The 13,835-nt window shown below is 42.9% G+C and overlaps 2 protein-coding genes across 2 annotated transcripts in view; one reads left to right on the top strand and one right to left on the bottom strand.

Annotated features, from left to right (window-relative positions):
• The window catches only part of ABAT (4-aminobutyrate aminotransferase), a 34,184-nt gene extending 25,335 nt beyond the window's left edge, over positions 1-8,849 (top strand). Inside the window, exons 9-15 of the mRNA XM_010288544.1 lie at positions 997-1,060; positions 1,753-1,901; positions 3,388-3,525; positions 4,890-5,057; positions 5,770-5,916; positions 7,031-7,142; positions 8,429-8,849. Of these exons, the coding sequence (XP_010286846.1) occupies positions 997-1,060; positions 1,753-1,901; positions 3,388-3,525; positions 4,890-5,057; positions 5,770-5,916; positions 7,031-7,142; positions 8,429-8,550 (900 nt within the window). The 3' untranslated portion in view covers positions 8,551-8,849. The remainder of the gene's footprint in view (positions 1-996; positions 1,061-1,752; positions 1,902-3,387; positions 3,526-4,889; positions 5,058-5,769; positions 5,917-7,030; positions 7,143-8,428) is intronic.
• Positions 8,850-12,458: 3,609 nt separating this feature from the next.
• Positions 12,459-13,163, bottom strand: TMEM186 (transmembrane protein 186). The gene has a single exon (XM_010288545.1). The coding sequence runs from the start codon at positions 13,161-13,163 to the stop codon at positions 12,459-12,461; it is 705 nt and encodes a 234-aa protein (XP_010286847.1).
• Between the last annotated feature and the right edge of the window lie 672 nt (positions 13,164-13,835).

Genomic DNA, 13,835 nt, shown 5'->3' with positions numbered 1-13,835 from the left:
GCATAACCTGCTGGTCCCAGCCTGATCTTTAGCACTTCTATAGGGACAAGCATTCAGTTCATTCACATGGGACTAGGGAACTCATTTGGTTTTAAAAAGGAGCGGGGTTCTTATAGGGGTTTGTTGTTGTTTTGTTTGTCTTCAGAATTTTTTTTTAAGTTCTGTGATGTTGCTTCCAGGACAGTCAGACAGATGGCTGTGCCGATACAAGTAAGAGGATGGCACATCGTGACCTGAAGGAGCAGGAATTTTATAAGATGACCAAAGACTTGTAAAACTGATGGTCACTTTTTGTCCACGTTTAGCTATCTAAACATTAGGATTCCACTTTGAGCTAACTATCTGAGTTCTCTTTACAGTTGAGGGAGGGGACAGATTTGAGAGGGCAACTCCATCCCCCTTTTGGGGTGGGATCCTCCAGAATCCAGTTACAAATATTTGGAGCCTTGACCATGTAGCTGAGTGTGGGATACAAGACTGCACGTGTAAATGGAGTGTGTAAGCAGTGACAATCACTTGCAGGATAAGAGAGGCATAAAGAAAGAGAATTTGTGTTTTCAGAGGGGTCTGGGGGGGGTTAGCCCAAGTATTAGCCCTTCTATTAAAGCCACCCTGTATGCATGTGCTCGTAGCTTGTGCAGAACGGGGTTGACTGTTTGGCCCTTGTGTGAGCTCATCTGTGAAGTGATGTGATACAGTACAAATTGCCAAGTATTCGTTAGTATTAATGATGTATTTTAGGAGTTCAGGCAGTTTTAGGGGACGACAAATGTATTTGCTTAAATGGGTAAATATAACAATTTGCGGTGCCTGATGGTTGAAGAGGAGACCGATCAGCGTGCTGTGAGAGGCAGCAGCTTGGATCCAGCCATCCCGCTGTGCTCTGGCTGAGGGGCTGCGTCTGGGTTGCGTCAGGCGCCCACAGCTGCACGGGCGGCAGGGCCACCTGCCCGCGGCACCGCACGCTGACGGCCCACCTGTCTGCTCTGCTTGCAGCCCCCCGGCTGCCCCGACTACGCCATGCTCTCCTTCATGGGCGGCTTCCACGGAAGGACCCTGGGTAAGCAAAACACTGCCAGCAGCACCTCCCTTTCCTTTTCCTCCTCTCAGCCGCTATCTCACTGTAGTTTCTGAAAAGTGGGTTGTTTTTTTCCTTAGCCAAATAGTACCAGTGGGGAAGCTGTAGGGTTATTGAAGGTTTGCCTTGGAAGCCCCACCAGTACTGAAACAGAATATTTGAGTAACAGCAGGAATTAATTTTATATTTTTTGAAAATGTATTTTCAGGCGGTTTCTTATTTTCATTCTGAATCCAAGGTTTCCTGTCTATACTAGTAAAAATGTAACTCCTGGGTAAAATCACCACAATATACAAATGGGACGTCACTCATTTTTACCGTTTAATATCAGCTCAATCCCTGTTCTAAACACGTTACCCAGGAGTGCTGCAATTCTGAGCTTGGCAAGCAGTTGGCTTTGGACAGGTGAAACCCATCTTGTCTGAACCACCTGTTCAAACTGACAGAGGTTCCCTGGAGCAGTGCATGTGGAAACTGGTGCTTAAAAGCAAGAGCAATCTACTTAAGCTTGACTAAGTCCAATAACCCAGTATTTCAGAAAATAAAGTAGAAACAGAGAGCCATGAAGACAATTCTAGAGTCTTGGTGTTAGGCAATTTTTCACCTCTTGGTAGCTTTTTTCCTGTATTGTTCCTCAACAGGTATTATTTTAATTTTTGCTTTTCTGGGTTTAGGTTGCTTGGCTACCACTCACTCTAAAGCAATTCACAAATTGGACATTCCATCACTGGACTGGCCTATTGCTCCATTTCCAAGGCTAAAGTATCCTCTGGAAGACTTTGTGAAAGAGAATCAACAGGAAGAAGCTCGTTGTTTAGAGGAGGTAAAAAATTCACTGGCAGCTTTCTGTTGGTTTTGTTTTGAAGTAACAAATAGTGTTAGTAGGATTAGCTGCCTTTCATGAAAAGAATGTTTTCAGGGATTGGAACAGCATGTGATTAAAACAGTATTCACTGTTGTTTACGGGCAAAAGTTTGTCCCTGCCTTTCAGAAGAACAACCAGTTTACTGTGAATTAGAGGTCTACATGAGTCATACCAAGGTGAAATTTCACACGCAGAAGTTTGTTACATCACAGTGAACGTGTCTGCCAGATCCTGCAAAGGGACATGGACTAAGAGAGAGCACAGTGTGTATAATCCTCTGCAAAGAGAAACTGTAGCAGTATTTAATGTTTTTCAGCTTTTCTGTGGTAGCCTTCTGGCATAAAGCTCTGATCCTGCCTATGGCTGCAGGGGCACTCTGCCTTCCCTAGCCCGGGAGAAAGGGAAGGTGGGCAGAGCAGAGTCTTGAGGGAGGCAAACCATCTCCATGGGATTCCCTGTTGGGCTCACCGGTATCTGGGATGTGTCACACGCGAAGGCTCGCTCTTGAGAGCCAGTGGTGGGGAGCAAGGCGTAGCATGCCCTGTGACTGGAACTGAAACAGTGTACAATCACAGCTGACAGAGGAAGGAGCAGAGCAGCACTGTGCCGTGCTGGATCAAAGAGATGTCTTATTCAAACCCACCTAACTTCAGAGAGAACAGAAAGCACAGCATATTGCTTCCCAGTCTTTGCTCCAGAAGAGCTGGGGGGAGGATTGTGATGCAAAAAATTGATCCATAGACTTGTAGCTGTTACTTTGGGGAAAAAAAAAGGCAAGCCAAACGCTTTCTTTGAAAGTCTGTGAGTTGGCTTACTGGCACCCTTTGGAAACCATTGCTTTATGCAGCCTACAGAGGCTGTGGGCCCTGACAGCCGTAAGTGGTATTTCATGTACAAGTGACACTACTAATTGCAGCAGCTAGCATTACAAGGTTAATTCAAGCTTCTCTGTAAGCCTCTTATCAGCAACAGGACTTCTGCACTATTTCATCTGATTAATTTTAAAGTATCTGAAGTGCAAGACAAGAAGCAGCACATTTACCAGATTACCTTCTCTGATACATTACCCGAGTTTTGTTTTCTGATACAAAATCTGTTTCCTTCTGTATTGCTTAGGTGGAATGATAGCAATGGCGTAGCGAGCTACAGTGGTTTCCACCATACTTTCAGCTGAAATTTGCTAAAGCTTTCACACATTTGTAGATAAATGTGCAACTAGTTACAATGTGTTTAGGACAGGATTTAAACTTAAGCATTATTCAGGAACAAGAGGGCAGTGTTAAATCCTGGAGGAACTACTTGTTAATTCCTTATGCTTCCTGACACCTTTATAGCCAGGAATGTCTATGCAAGGTTGAAGTTCAGTTGCTGAGATTTAATCTTTCTGGGAGGAAATGTGTGATTGTGCTGAAAGGAGAATGTATCATAAATGTGTGATTTACAGGTGGAAGACCTGATTGTAAAGTACAGGAAAAAGAAGAAGATTGTGGCTGGAATCATTGTAGAGCCGATACAGTCAGAGGGTGGGGACAATCATGCTTCAGATGACTTCTTCAGAAAGCTACGAGATATTGCCAGAAAGGTAATCAAGTATTCACTGTTCCCTCAGTAGTAGCTAAACATACAGCTACTGGTCAGGGTGGCCAAAGGCCTTCCCCCCTGCCCCAGGCACCTGAAGAGCTTCCCAGACCTCCTGCGTAGCAGCTGGAGTCGTTACGTACATGCATTCGGATACAAGCAACCCCTTGTCAGCACAGTGTTTTCTCTTCCATTTGATGCACACCTAGAGGTTTCCTCAGCCAAATAAATTTTCTACTAAGTGAGAGAGAAATTACTCTGATTCATTAACTATGGATTTTGCAGTAGTGTTCTTTAAATGATAATGCCCATTTGTTGAGAGGGTTCAAACCATTTCAGAAGAGGAGGGTTTGGAAAAGGGTAGTTTTTTGTTGACATACTTACTTTTAATTGAAAAAGAACCTGAAACACAAATGGAGTCCAAGCGTAAGTGCTGATGTTCCAGTAAAACAATGAAAAGGACATATGTCTTGACACTTGGAATGTGCAGTTACCTGTTTTGAAGTGACGTCCCTCAACAAAACCTACTCCATGCTTTTTTCACCCTCAAAACATTTGTGTTTACAGAGAAGAGCATAGGTGACATCGAAAATTCTGTTCCGACATGAGAAAAAGCAGCTTTTCCCATTGCTGTTAACAGCTGCTCCTGCATGGGTGATGTAGTAAATAAGGTGAAATGAAAACATTTGCCTTGGCTAAAATGAGATGCTGCCAAAAGTACTTGCTGATCGTTTTTAATTACAACATCATGACATAGCTTGATCTCCCTGTCCCAAAGTTTCAACAAACTAGTCCTTTGTATACCCCCACCATCACCATGTTGCCACCTAAAACGAGTAGTGCTGTAAGCATTCATCTGAAAAGGCAGCTCTTCCAGGATCATTTAGGTCCCTAGCTGAGCGGAATGTGCTGCTCATATTGCCTTTGTGCCACAAATGCCTGACTCAGACTGGAGGCAGAGACTTCTTACTTAAACAAAAGTAGAAATGATGTTCTGCTTCCCTCAGAGGCTTTCAAAGTGCCGCCCAGGCAGAGACTTCTTACTTAAACAAAAGTAGAAATTATGTTCTGCTTCCCTCAGAGGCTTTGAAAGTGCCGCCCAGCCTCCTCCCAGATGTTTTCAGGTGTCCTCTAGGAATGTTCAAGACTATATAAAAACATGTACTTTGTTTGTGAAATCCGGTAGAAAATATGTTTCTAGTGCCTTTCTGAAAAATAGCTGAATCTCTAATTGTAAAATCTAATGCACAGTGGGTGACAGTGGCATGGGGGGATGTTGCATGTAATTGGCTAGTATTTCTCTATTCAGTAACGGAGTGTCGGAAATGTGGACTCACATTCCCTGCTCTTTTACATCCATCTCCACAGCATGGCTGTGCGTTCTTGGTGGACGAGGTGCAGACAGGAGGTGGCTGCACAGGAAAATTCTGGGCACATGAACACTGGGGCCTGGATGACCCAGCTGATGTGGTAACATTCAGTAAGAAGATGATGACAGGAGGATTCTTCCACAAAGAGGAGTTCAGGCCAAATGCTGTAAGATTTTTCAATGGAACGCATGGAAGACAAAAGCTTTCCTTCAGTAATGCAGGCTCACCTGAATGGAGGTGCTATTTCATAGACACTTGCTTTGTGCTGATGCAAAAGTTGTTGTCACTTCTTCACTCTTATTCCAGTTGCTGTCAGTCACAAAGGTCATAATGGTGGTGGGAGGGAACGGAGAACTGGCTTTAGCCTAATGAACTAACCTTCAATACAAAATCAACCACAAACTGACACATTGTTCCGCAGGGCAAGTTGGTGTCTTCAGAGCTTGTATGTCAGCATTACAGATTCTGTCTGTTACAGCTTCTGTCAGTAAGATTTCTTCTTTGCATTGATGACATTTTAGATGTAATAAATTAAAAAAAAATTAAGGGGGATAACATAAAACTTGAATGTAAACACATATAGATGATGCTGATTTCAGTGTCATCTATAGCCATGTTTCAATGAGATGTCAGCACAGCAAGACAGAAGGCACTAAATTTGTAGCATGAAGTAGTTGCTCTTTTTGTTTCTGCTGAGCAAGGCAGCTGTATTTTGCTCTTGTAACAAAAAAAGGGGGTTGGTGAGATTAGTGCATGCATTAGTGCATGATTTTTCATGCACCAGATGTTTGCATTATCAGTTTGATGGCTTGCTGTTCTGTATTGTAGTGATTTGCCTGTTAACATGTTCCACAATTCTCTTTCCACCCTTTCCCAAGCCCTATCGCATTTTTAATACCTGGCTTGGAGATCCATCCAAGAACCTTATGCTTGCTGAAGTCATTAAGGTTATTAAAACAGAAGACCTTCTAAACAACGCGACGCATGCCGGGAAAGCACTGCTGACTGGGCTGCTGGATTTACAGGTAAACATCTAGAAGGATTACAGATAAGGAGGAGAAATTTGCTGACCTGGTAGAATGTGACCTAATCTGTTCAAACACTTAGATTGAGGAACTCCAGTTGAGGACTAGACCATAGTCATAACTTCCTGGTTTAGGTACTTCAATATAAGCCTGAATAACTGTGTCCCACTTTGAAGTAAACTTTCTTTTCCTGACTTAAGAATGCTGTGTTTATATAGCTTAATCCAAAATAAAGGGTGACCCCCCCCCAAAATATCTGAAGGTATGAACTGCAGCTAGTTAAATTATTTTGCTAGAAGCTTCTGTTACCACAACCAGCTAGCATTTTATTGTCCCAGAAGTTCTTTTTAAAGGAAAGTGCCTTTGTATTTTGTTACAATTCTGCTGGGCTGTTGAAACAAGAAAATTGTGTCTTTCCCCCTTTTGACCAAGAGAAAATCATTCACAGCTTCAGCTACAGCGCCCCACATGAGAAGGAAAATGAGCCAAGCATTTAAGGGCAAGCTTGCAGATGCTCACCTCTCAAAGGCACTTTGTGCACCAGCAGTGCAGGGTAAGGACAAATACAGTCTCTGCTCTCTCCACAACTTCAAGGCATAGCAGGCAGGAGAACACAAATTACAATCTTCCTACTTTGGAGAGCCAGAATACAACTGGTACTATCCAAAAAAGGTTGCTCTCATAAAAGATGAGGTTTGTAACTGATGGGGAGTGAAGCAGGTAATACTAGCAAGTGTCTTAGTGCAGTGCAAGAAGGGGCTGGTTTCTAGCCCCCTTCCACATTACTGGTGCTCAGGTTTTCCTGGAGTGCATTTTGGATGAAAGGCGTTTTATACTTGCTTCAGGAGGCTCCACGTAAGATTGTACTTGGCCCAGCCCAGGGCTGCAAATTCATTCTTCCTTCCTGCTCAGATGTTTATCTGCCTGCTGCTGGGCTCTGCAGTCCCCTGTCAGAAAGGGGTGAACAGGAGACAAGGCTATGTGAGAAGTGCGGTAGCTCCACTCCCCCAGAAGGGAGGAGGGAGGCAGCAGAAGGCCTGGCAGGGCAGAGCTGGCCACCAGGTGCCCTCTGTTGCAGCAGCTGCCATGCACGCTTCCTCACCTCTTTTTGCAGGCTCGTTACCCTCATCTCATCAGCAGAGTGAGAGGAAGAGGAACATTCTGTTCATTTGACACTCCAAATGATGCAACTAGAAACAAGTTAATTACCATAGCCAGAAACAAAGGTAAGAAGGTTTGTGTGTGGATTAGCTTCAACTGACAAGCAGTAGCATATATAATGCTTTAAATTTTCCTTTTTTGCATGGTGTATTTGTACTAATTATGAATGAAGCTGTATTTAGACTTTTCTAGAAATACTTGTATTTTCAGAGACGTCAGTCTATTGCAGGGTATGTATGTCTGCCTTTTTCTATAGGTGCAGTGTTGCTGGAAGAAATCTATGTAGGGCAAGAGTTTTTGTGACATCACTTTCGTATTCCTCCGCAGTGCCCTTTGGTGCACCTAGGCATGGCTTAACTTCTAGAAGCAGATCAGGAAAATGAGAAGAAAGTTAATGTAACTGTCACTCAGGAGAACACAGGGAGAAAAACTGTGAATTTTATGGCAAGTCTAATAATGAAAATATAATGAGGTGCCTAAAATGGGCACAGACCTACAACCACATCCCTCTTTTACTACAGAACTCTTACCCAGCTGTAGAGGCAAGCCCAGGTCTCAGGAGGGGAACCTTGTGATCTGAAGCCCAACATTCTCTTGGAATTTAACTGTGTGGGGCCCTGGGGTTGCTGCGGTCAGTTTCTGCTGTTACTCCTAGCTCTTGAAAGCAGCAGGCAGGACACATCTGAACTATTGTGAAACCCAAATTTTAGAGTGTAAAAGATTTTTTTTTTTTTTCCTTGGAAACTAAGCCAGCAGGGAGAGAAGGCAAGTGGTTTGCTTCATGGTAAGCCAAGGCTATGCTTAGAGGCAAGGTAAGCTTCAGCTCAATGGTACAGATTTTCATTGGCCACAAACATTTCAAAGAATTGATGTTGAGGTAAAAAAAAAAGCTATGCACTTAAAGTACTGCAGGAATAAGTTTGCCATCACTGAGCTATTTTAAGTTTTTGGAATTAAAACCAAAGTAGTTTAAAAACAGAATTGCAAAGGAACCCACCGTGTCTTGTTCTGGCATTGAGGTACTTGACCACTGGAGTATTGCAGCTTTGAAGTCTCAGCTGTTCTTTGAGCTCTGCAGTGGATGGAGTCTTTCCATCGACGTTGGGATTAGTCCCAGCATTCCAAGTGTTCCACAGAACAGTACAGGTATCCACAGTGTTCTTCCAAGTTGCTGTGGACCTTGAGGCCCCTTTGCACCACTGAACACATGCTGTATTGTCGTGTGGTAGCAGTGATTTGAGGAGCTTCTGTGGGCCCCCCCAGTGAGGTGAACCTCATTTGGAGGCCTGCATTTTCGGGAGATTTGGCAAAGATGGCAGTGACCAGAGGACCTATTCTGTTCTTGTTTTAGGTGTTGTGCTGGGAGGCTGTGGCGACAGATCGATCCGTTTTCGTCCAACGCTGATCTTCAAGGATCATCATGCACACCTCTTTCTGAACATTTTCAGCGACATTTTAGCAAACTTCAAGTAAAAAGCAGTTCCCTTGCACTGAACAGACGATTATTAAATTAGTTTGCATTAATTCATGTCTTCTCTACTTACAAAGATAAGTGTCAAGTCATAAACTAAGGTTTGTGTTCTGTCTGTAATCCTGCCCAAGGCAAGCTGCTCCATGCAAACTCCACCCAGGCAGGGTACTGGTCACCAGCAGGTACACGCGGCTGTCCCACACTACGTGTTTGTGAAAGCTATGGCCCTCCATCTTCTGGCTTGGGTCATATGAATTGCAGAGTCCTCTCTACATTCATGGCCCTGACTATTTGATTGTCTAAATATGACCTGGTACAGTCTGTTTGTACAGGTCATCCCAGCAGATTTCCTCTAGTGCCCAGAAGCAGCAACAAGTATGGCCTAATAGTACTTAAAGCCACATGCCTGCCATATGGAAAGTGCCATTCTCTAGTGGTAGCTGGGATAAAAATGGGTGTTTCAAGGAACGCTCTGCTTTCCACCACTGCCAAGTACAGTATTTTACAGAGTAATTTCCAGCTTTATTCCCTTGAATACAGCTGTCTGCCACACCAACAGGATCAGGATGCCATCAGCTACTCCATGCCCGGCTGCCAGCCTACACATTCTGCTTCAGAGGCACTAGTGCACTCGGCCATGTGCGCAGTGCTCTTAAGCCAAACTGAAGTACTTGTACCTTTTTCCTCATCCTGGATTTTAAAACTTCTGACTTCTCTTACAATCAGACTTGTACAGAGAAAACTATACCCTGAAGTATGGAATTTGACAAAGTTTAGAGAATTGTGTAAGCACATTATTTCCACCTCTGTCAGCCATCTAGAATGATATGAGATAATCCCTTACACACAATAGCCATTAATAATACTTGAGGTATTTTGTACAGCTACAGCAGAATTGCTTGACCTTAGCCATTACGTGACATCAGAGCCACTGCAGTGAAGGCTTAGTCCTAATTGCACATTTCTAATGCAAAAGAATTAACTATTAGAACAAAATAGAATTACAAGTCATTGATACTTCAGAGATCTTCTAGAAAGCCACAGGATCAAAAAGTGTCAACAGTTCATTAATTTGTTTCTCTTCAGAGAACTGTTTCAGATGTTTCTTTACTATGTACACTTTGCCGTCTGCTAAACACTGACATGAACTAGGTCCGGTGCCTTTTTTTTCTTTTTCTTGGCTAGCAGGCATCTGGATTTTGCTTACTAAGTTTAACTTTGTTGTGCACCAAAAAACAGGGACCACAGCAGACTTCAGAGTTACCCTATTAGGACTTGACCACACTTTCTAAGTTCATAATTAAGAGACAGAGCAGCTACAGATTTACATGTTTAGCACAGCTACCAAAATGTGAACGGTTTCTTACCTGCTTAGAGAAGCATTAATTGTGGTTTTCCCATTTTATTTTTTGAGTGCTGGTATTGGGAAACTCAAGTACACTCACTTCTGCTAGCTTAGAAATAATGGGATTTCTGTAAACCTCTCTGCAGAAACCAGAATTCTGGTACCAGCTGGTCAGAACCTGCACGGGTTTTTGAAGAGATGTTGTAGAAGTCTGGGGGAAGGACTGGTGAACCGGTGTTCAACAACCCCTCACTGTCATCACTGTCCTTGTAAGCATATTAACAGCAAGAGGAAAGTCAAACCAAGAACTGTCTTTGACAGCATTTTGGGAATTAGTTTGTTCAACATATCAGTGCAGTAGTTTTAATAAATGTCTCTAGCAAGTCTTGTACTTTTACAGAAGCAAAGGTCTAGTAATTTGAAGTCTTGCCACATCTTCACTTTTATTATGAATACTCTAGGTGTTTTTATAATTTTTACTGACACTCAGTAACTGTATAACTGTGTACAACATGTTGATGAAATGTTAGAGAATACATAGAAAGCACTGCAGCTGAAGCATATAAAGTTAATATTGTTTACAGCATACTGTGGACAGTGCCAAATAAATGTTTAAATAAATACTTAACTACACTTCATGGTGTAACTAGTAACTGTACACAGATTCGTAAAAAATTACATTATCTCATGTGTAATTAATATTCTTAAATAAAATATTTATAATTGAACTTCTCCAGGGGGTTTTATTTTGCACCTAGTACATGCCTAAACCAAATCATTAGTGCACATTAAATACATGCTTATGAAGTTAACCCCCCCAAAAACATGCTGTATGCATACAGTCAGCTGTATCTTGCTGCCATGGTGTTTAAGCCAAGGAACATTTCTCTTTTTCTTTTGATGTTCCTGTGCTTTACCACACAGTATCAGCCAAAATATAACATAATGGAGCCCCTCCTTAGGAAAAGTTCAACATGAATAAATAGTAAATCAGGGTCAGCCCCTGCACTTCAATGGCAATTTTATTTACCTGCATCTGCCGATCCACTAAGAGACAGAGGTTTCCATATGCATGAGGAGGAAACAGGGCAAAGAATGCTCCAAACTTCTCTACTGGCGAGGGTCCATTTATTTGCCATGGTTTCAAATGAAGTAACAGCTAGAAGAGCAGTGCAAGGAGTTAACTTGCTTCTGACAATTAAAAAAAAAAAGTTCTACATGTTACAAGTCATCAGGTTTGATTCTTTATTGGGTTTAAATCCTGCTCTTCATTCCTACTGAGGTTTTAGGTTTGGAAAAGGAAGGATCCCACTAATGCCACAGAATAAGACCACTATCCTTCACAGACACAGGTGCTGAGGTGATCAACCCTGCAAGTTCAACAGAACACAAAGTACACATATTTTCAGCCTTAATTCAACACAGCTTTTAAGTGTCTTACCTAAAATGAAAATAAGAAAAGTAAGCCCAGACTGGGGGAGTAGGGAGTGGAAAGGGTATTCGGCAACAGAACTGTTAACTTTAAAATATGCCCAAATCAGTAAACACATCAAGGGTGCATCTGACTTGTTTGCTAGGCTATATGGTAATACTCACAGAAGACTGCTTAATTCACAGAGTCCAAGATAATTTGTAGTAACATTTACTGAAGTTTTTGCAACTCAAGTGTTACAGCATTGGTTAAATGTCATTGATACATACAAAACAAACATAAATATGAACATATACAAAGAAGGACAAGCAGTTCCAAATTTTCAGACGATCACTGGGATCAAAACTGAACACAGGATCATGGACCGTCCCTGTCATCCACAGCATCATACTTTACATACGTTTATCCTTTGCACCAATTGGAAGGCATTTTCTACGAGAGGCTCCTGAGACACTGTCCCAGTCTTTAACTTACCCTTACAGCTGAATTGTCAATGCATCTTGCAACATGCACCCTTGTTCTGCCCAGTTACAGTCACATCCCGGAAGACCATGCCAAGAGACTCCACGCATCCTATAGAGCATTCTATACCACCCCTTCCAGTGATCTCAATTTCATTAATGCTCATCCAGCATTATTTATCATATGTATGTATGAAACAAGGTTTAATATCAAGAGGCTTCCCAGTCAGCCTAAAATCCACTAAAAGAAACAATGAATTTAAAGTGAGGATGCTCTGGCAGAGTTACTGCATTTCACTTCAAGAGTTTTCCCTGTTTAAAAACAATCTTAAGAGGCCAGGTGCAACAGTCAGGATCAGCATCAGTCATTCAGCCTCCTATTGCAGGTTCCAAGTAGGACAGGCTAAACACAGAACTGGTGGCAGCACACCGTGCACATCACCGCATCCCACACGGAAGAGACGCTGCTCACACCTTAAACAAGCTGCAAAGAGATTTAGTCTTTGGGCTGTTCTTTACCATTTCTACTTTCTACACCAAGTGCGCTTATCAGCAGGCTTTGCACAGGAAAATGACAGAAGTAGGTCAGTTTGGTAAACTAATTAAACTTCACAGAAGAATAAGCAGAACAAACATGCAATGAGGAAAATCACTGGAAATTAGCTGCTGTTATCACTCAAATTCTCCAAATATTTGCATAAACTTCTGTTTGTCTACTATCTGGCCAAACTTAATCGTAAAATATAAAATATCTGTACTGTTATACCGTTTGAACTGGAGAAGTAGCTCCCCCCTCCTATCTCCAACTTCATCCAAAGTCATCACTGTCTCTATGGGACAGTAAATGTCATTCCGTCTTCCCCAAAACGTCAAGTGGGCCACTTTGACGGTACGGCCAGTTTCATTTAAGTAGATTAATCCGATAATTCGTCTGAAAAAGTAGCTCATACCACACAGCATTGCACCAGCAAAGAATGCAATGCCAGTTGTATACAAGAGGATACCGTGAGAAACCTGGTCTTGCAGATAGAGGTAGCAGATGGGAGGCAGCACGACCATGGTGGTGACAGTCTGTAACAGCTTCAGTCTGGACAGCACCCTGCAGTACTTAATCCACGGAAACCTGTAGACGAGTTTGAACTCTCCTGTTTCCTCATCCACAGCCTTTTGTCGGACCACAGCAGCAGGGCCCGAATGGCACAGACACATAGATGGCTCTCGCTGTCTTCCAAGGTAATTACTAACACCATTAACTCGCCAGCTTTGTGACCGCAAACACTCCCATGTATCAGAAAACCAGGGTGGGCGAGCATCTTCCTTTTTCCATGACCTTGTCCAGAGCTCATTTCGTAGACATCTCCCAAAAGATGGTGCCATGTAGACTTTAGTCCTAATTCTGCAGAGCCTAGCCTACGAGGAAATATTCCCACAGGTCATAATTTGTGTCTTCTTTTATAACCTTATCACATTCAGCTCAGCATCTGTTCCTTAGGCACCCAAAGACAGTAAGCATAAGCCACGCCACCCCAGCTCTCTGTCACCTTACACTTAAAACTAGCGTTACGTTAGGAACACTGGTGCTTGCATCCCTCCCTGCAGATGAAGAGGAAAAATACTTGTGGTAGTGTAGCTGATATCAAAGTTAGCTTACTGAACGTAACCTTATGGCATTCCCCACCTCTCTCTTTTTTTGAGCAACATCAAAGTGAAAACACCAGCACTACGGGTTGCTTCTAAGCAGAGAGGGTAAGAGAGCCTGGGGCTGCTAGCCAGTGAAATCGGCAAAACGTTAAACAATCACTTAAAATAGCAATATTAGGGAAACGGAAAAAAGCAGGTTAAGCAGCATAAAGGGGAGAGAGCAGGAGTATCTCTCTCTTTCGAGGGGCTACCTCTTAGAAGCGTACAGGACAGTAGAAGATAAAGGGAACTACCGTGCCGCCCTCACGCTGTAAAACACAGGATGGCGTTCCTGCCTGGACCGGAACGCGTAACGAGCGGACAGCAAGGGGCACAGACGCACGCCGGGGACGCCATCCCTCCAGAGGC

This window comes from Phaethon lepturus, unplaced genomic scaffold (genome assembly GCF_000687285.1).
Source record: "Phaethon lepturus isolate BGI_N335 unplaced genomic scaffold, ASM68728v1 scaffold9536, whole genome shotgun sequence".
In the NCBI taxonomy this organism is placed as follows: Eukaryota; Metazoa; Chordata; class Aves; order Phaethontiformes; family Phaethontidae; genus Phaethon; species Phaethon lepturus.
Note: the sequence above shows the minus strand (reverse complement) of the source record. Positions and strands in the feature narration are given on the sequence as shown.

Coding starts and splice junctions, on each gene's coding strand:
- TMEM186 (XM_010288545.1), bottom strand. CDS start 13,163: ATGGCACCATCTTTTGGGAGATGTCTACGAAATGAGCTCTGGACAAGG.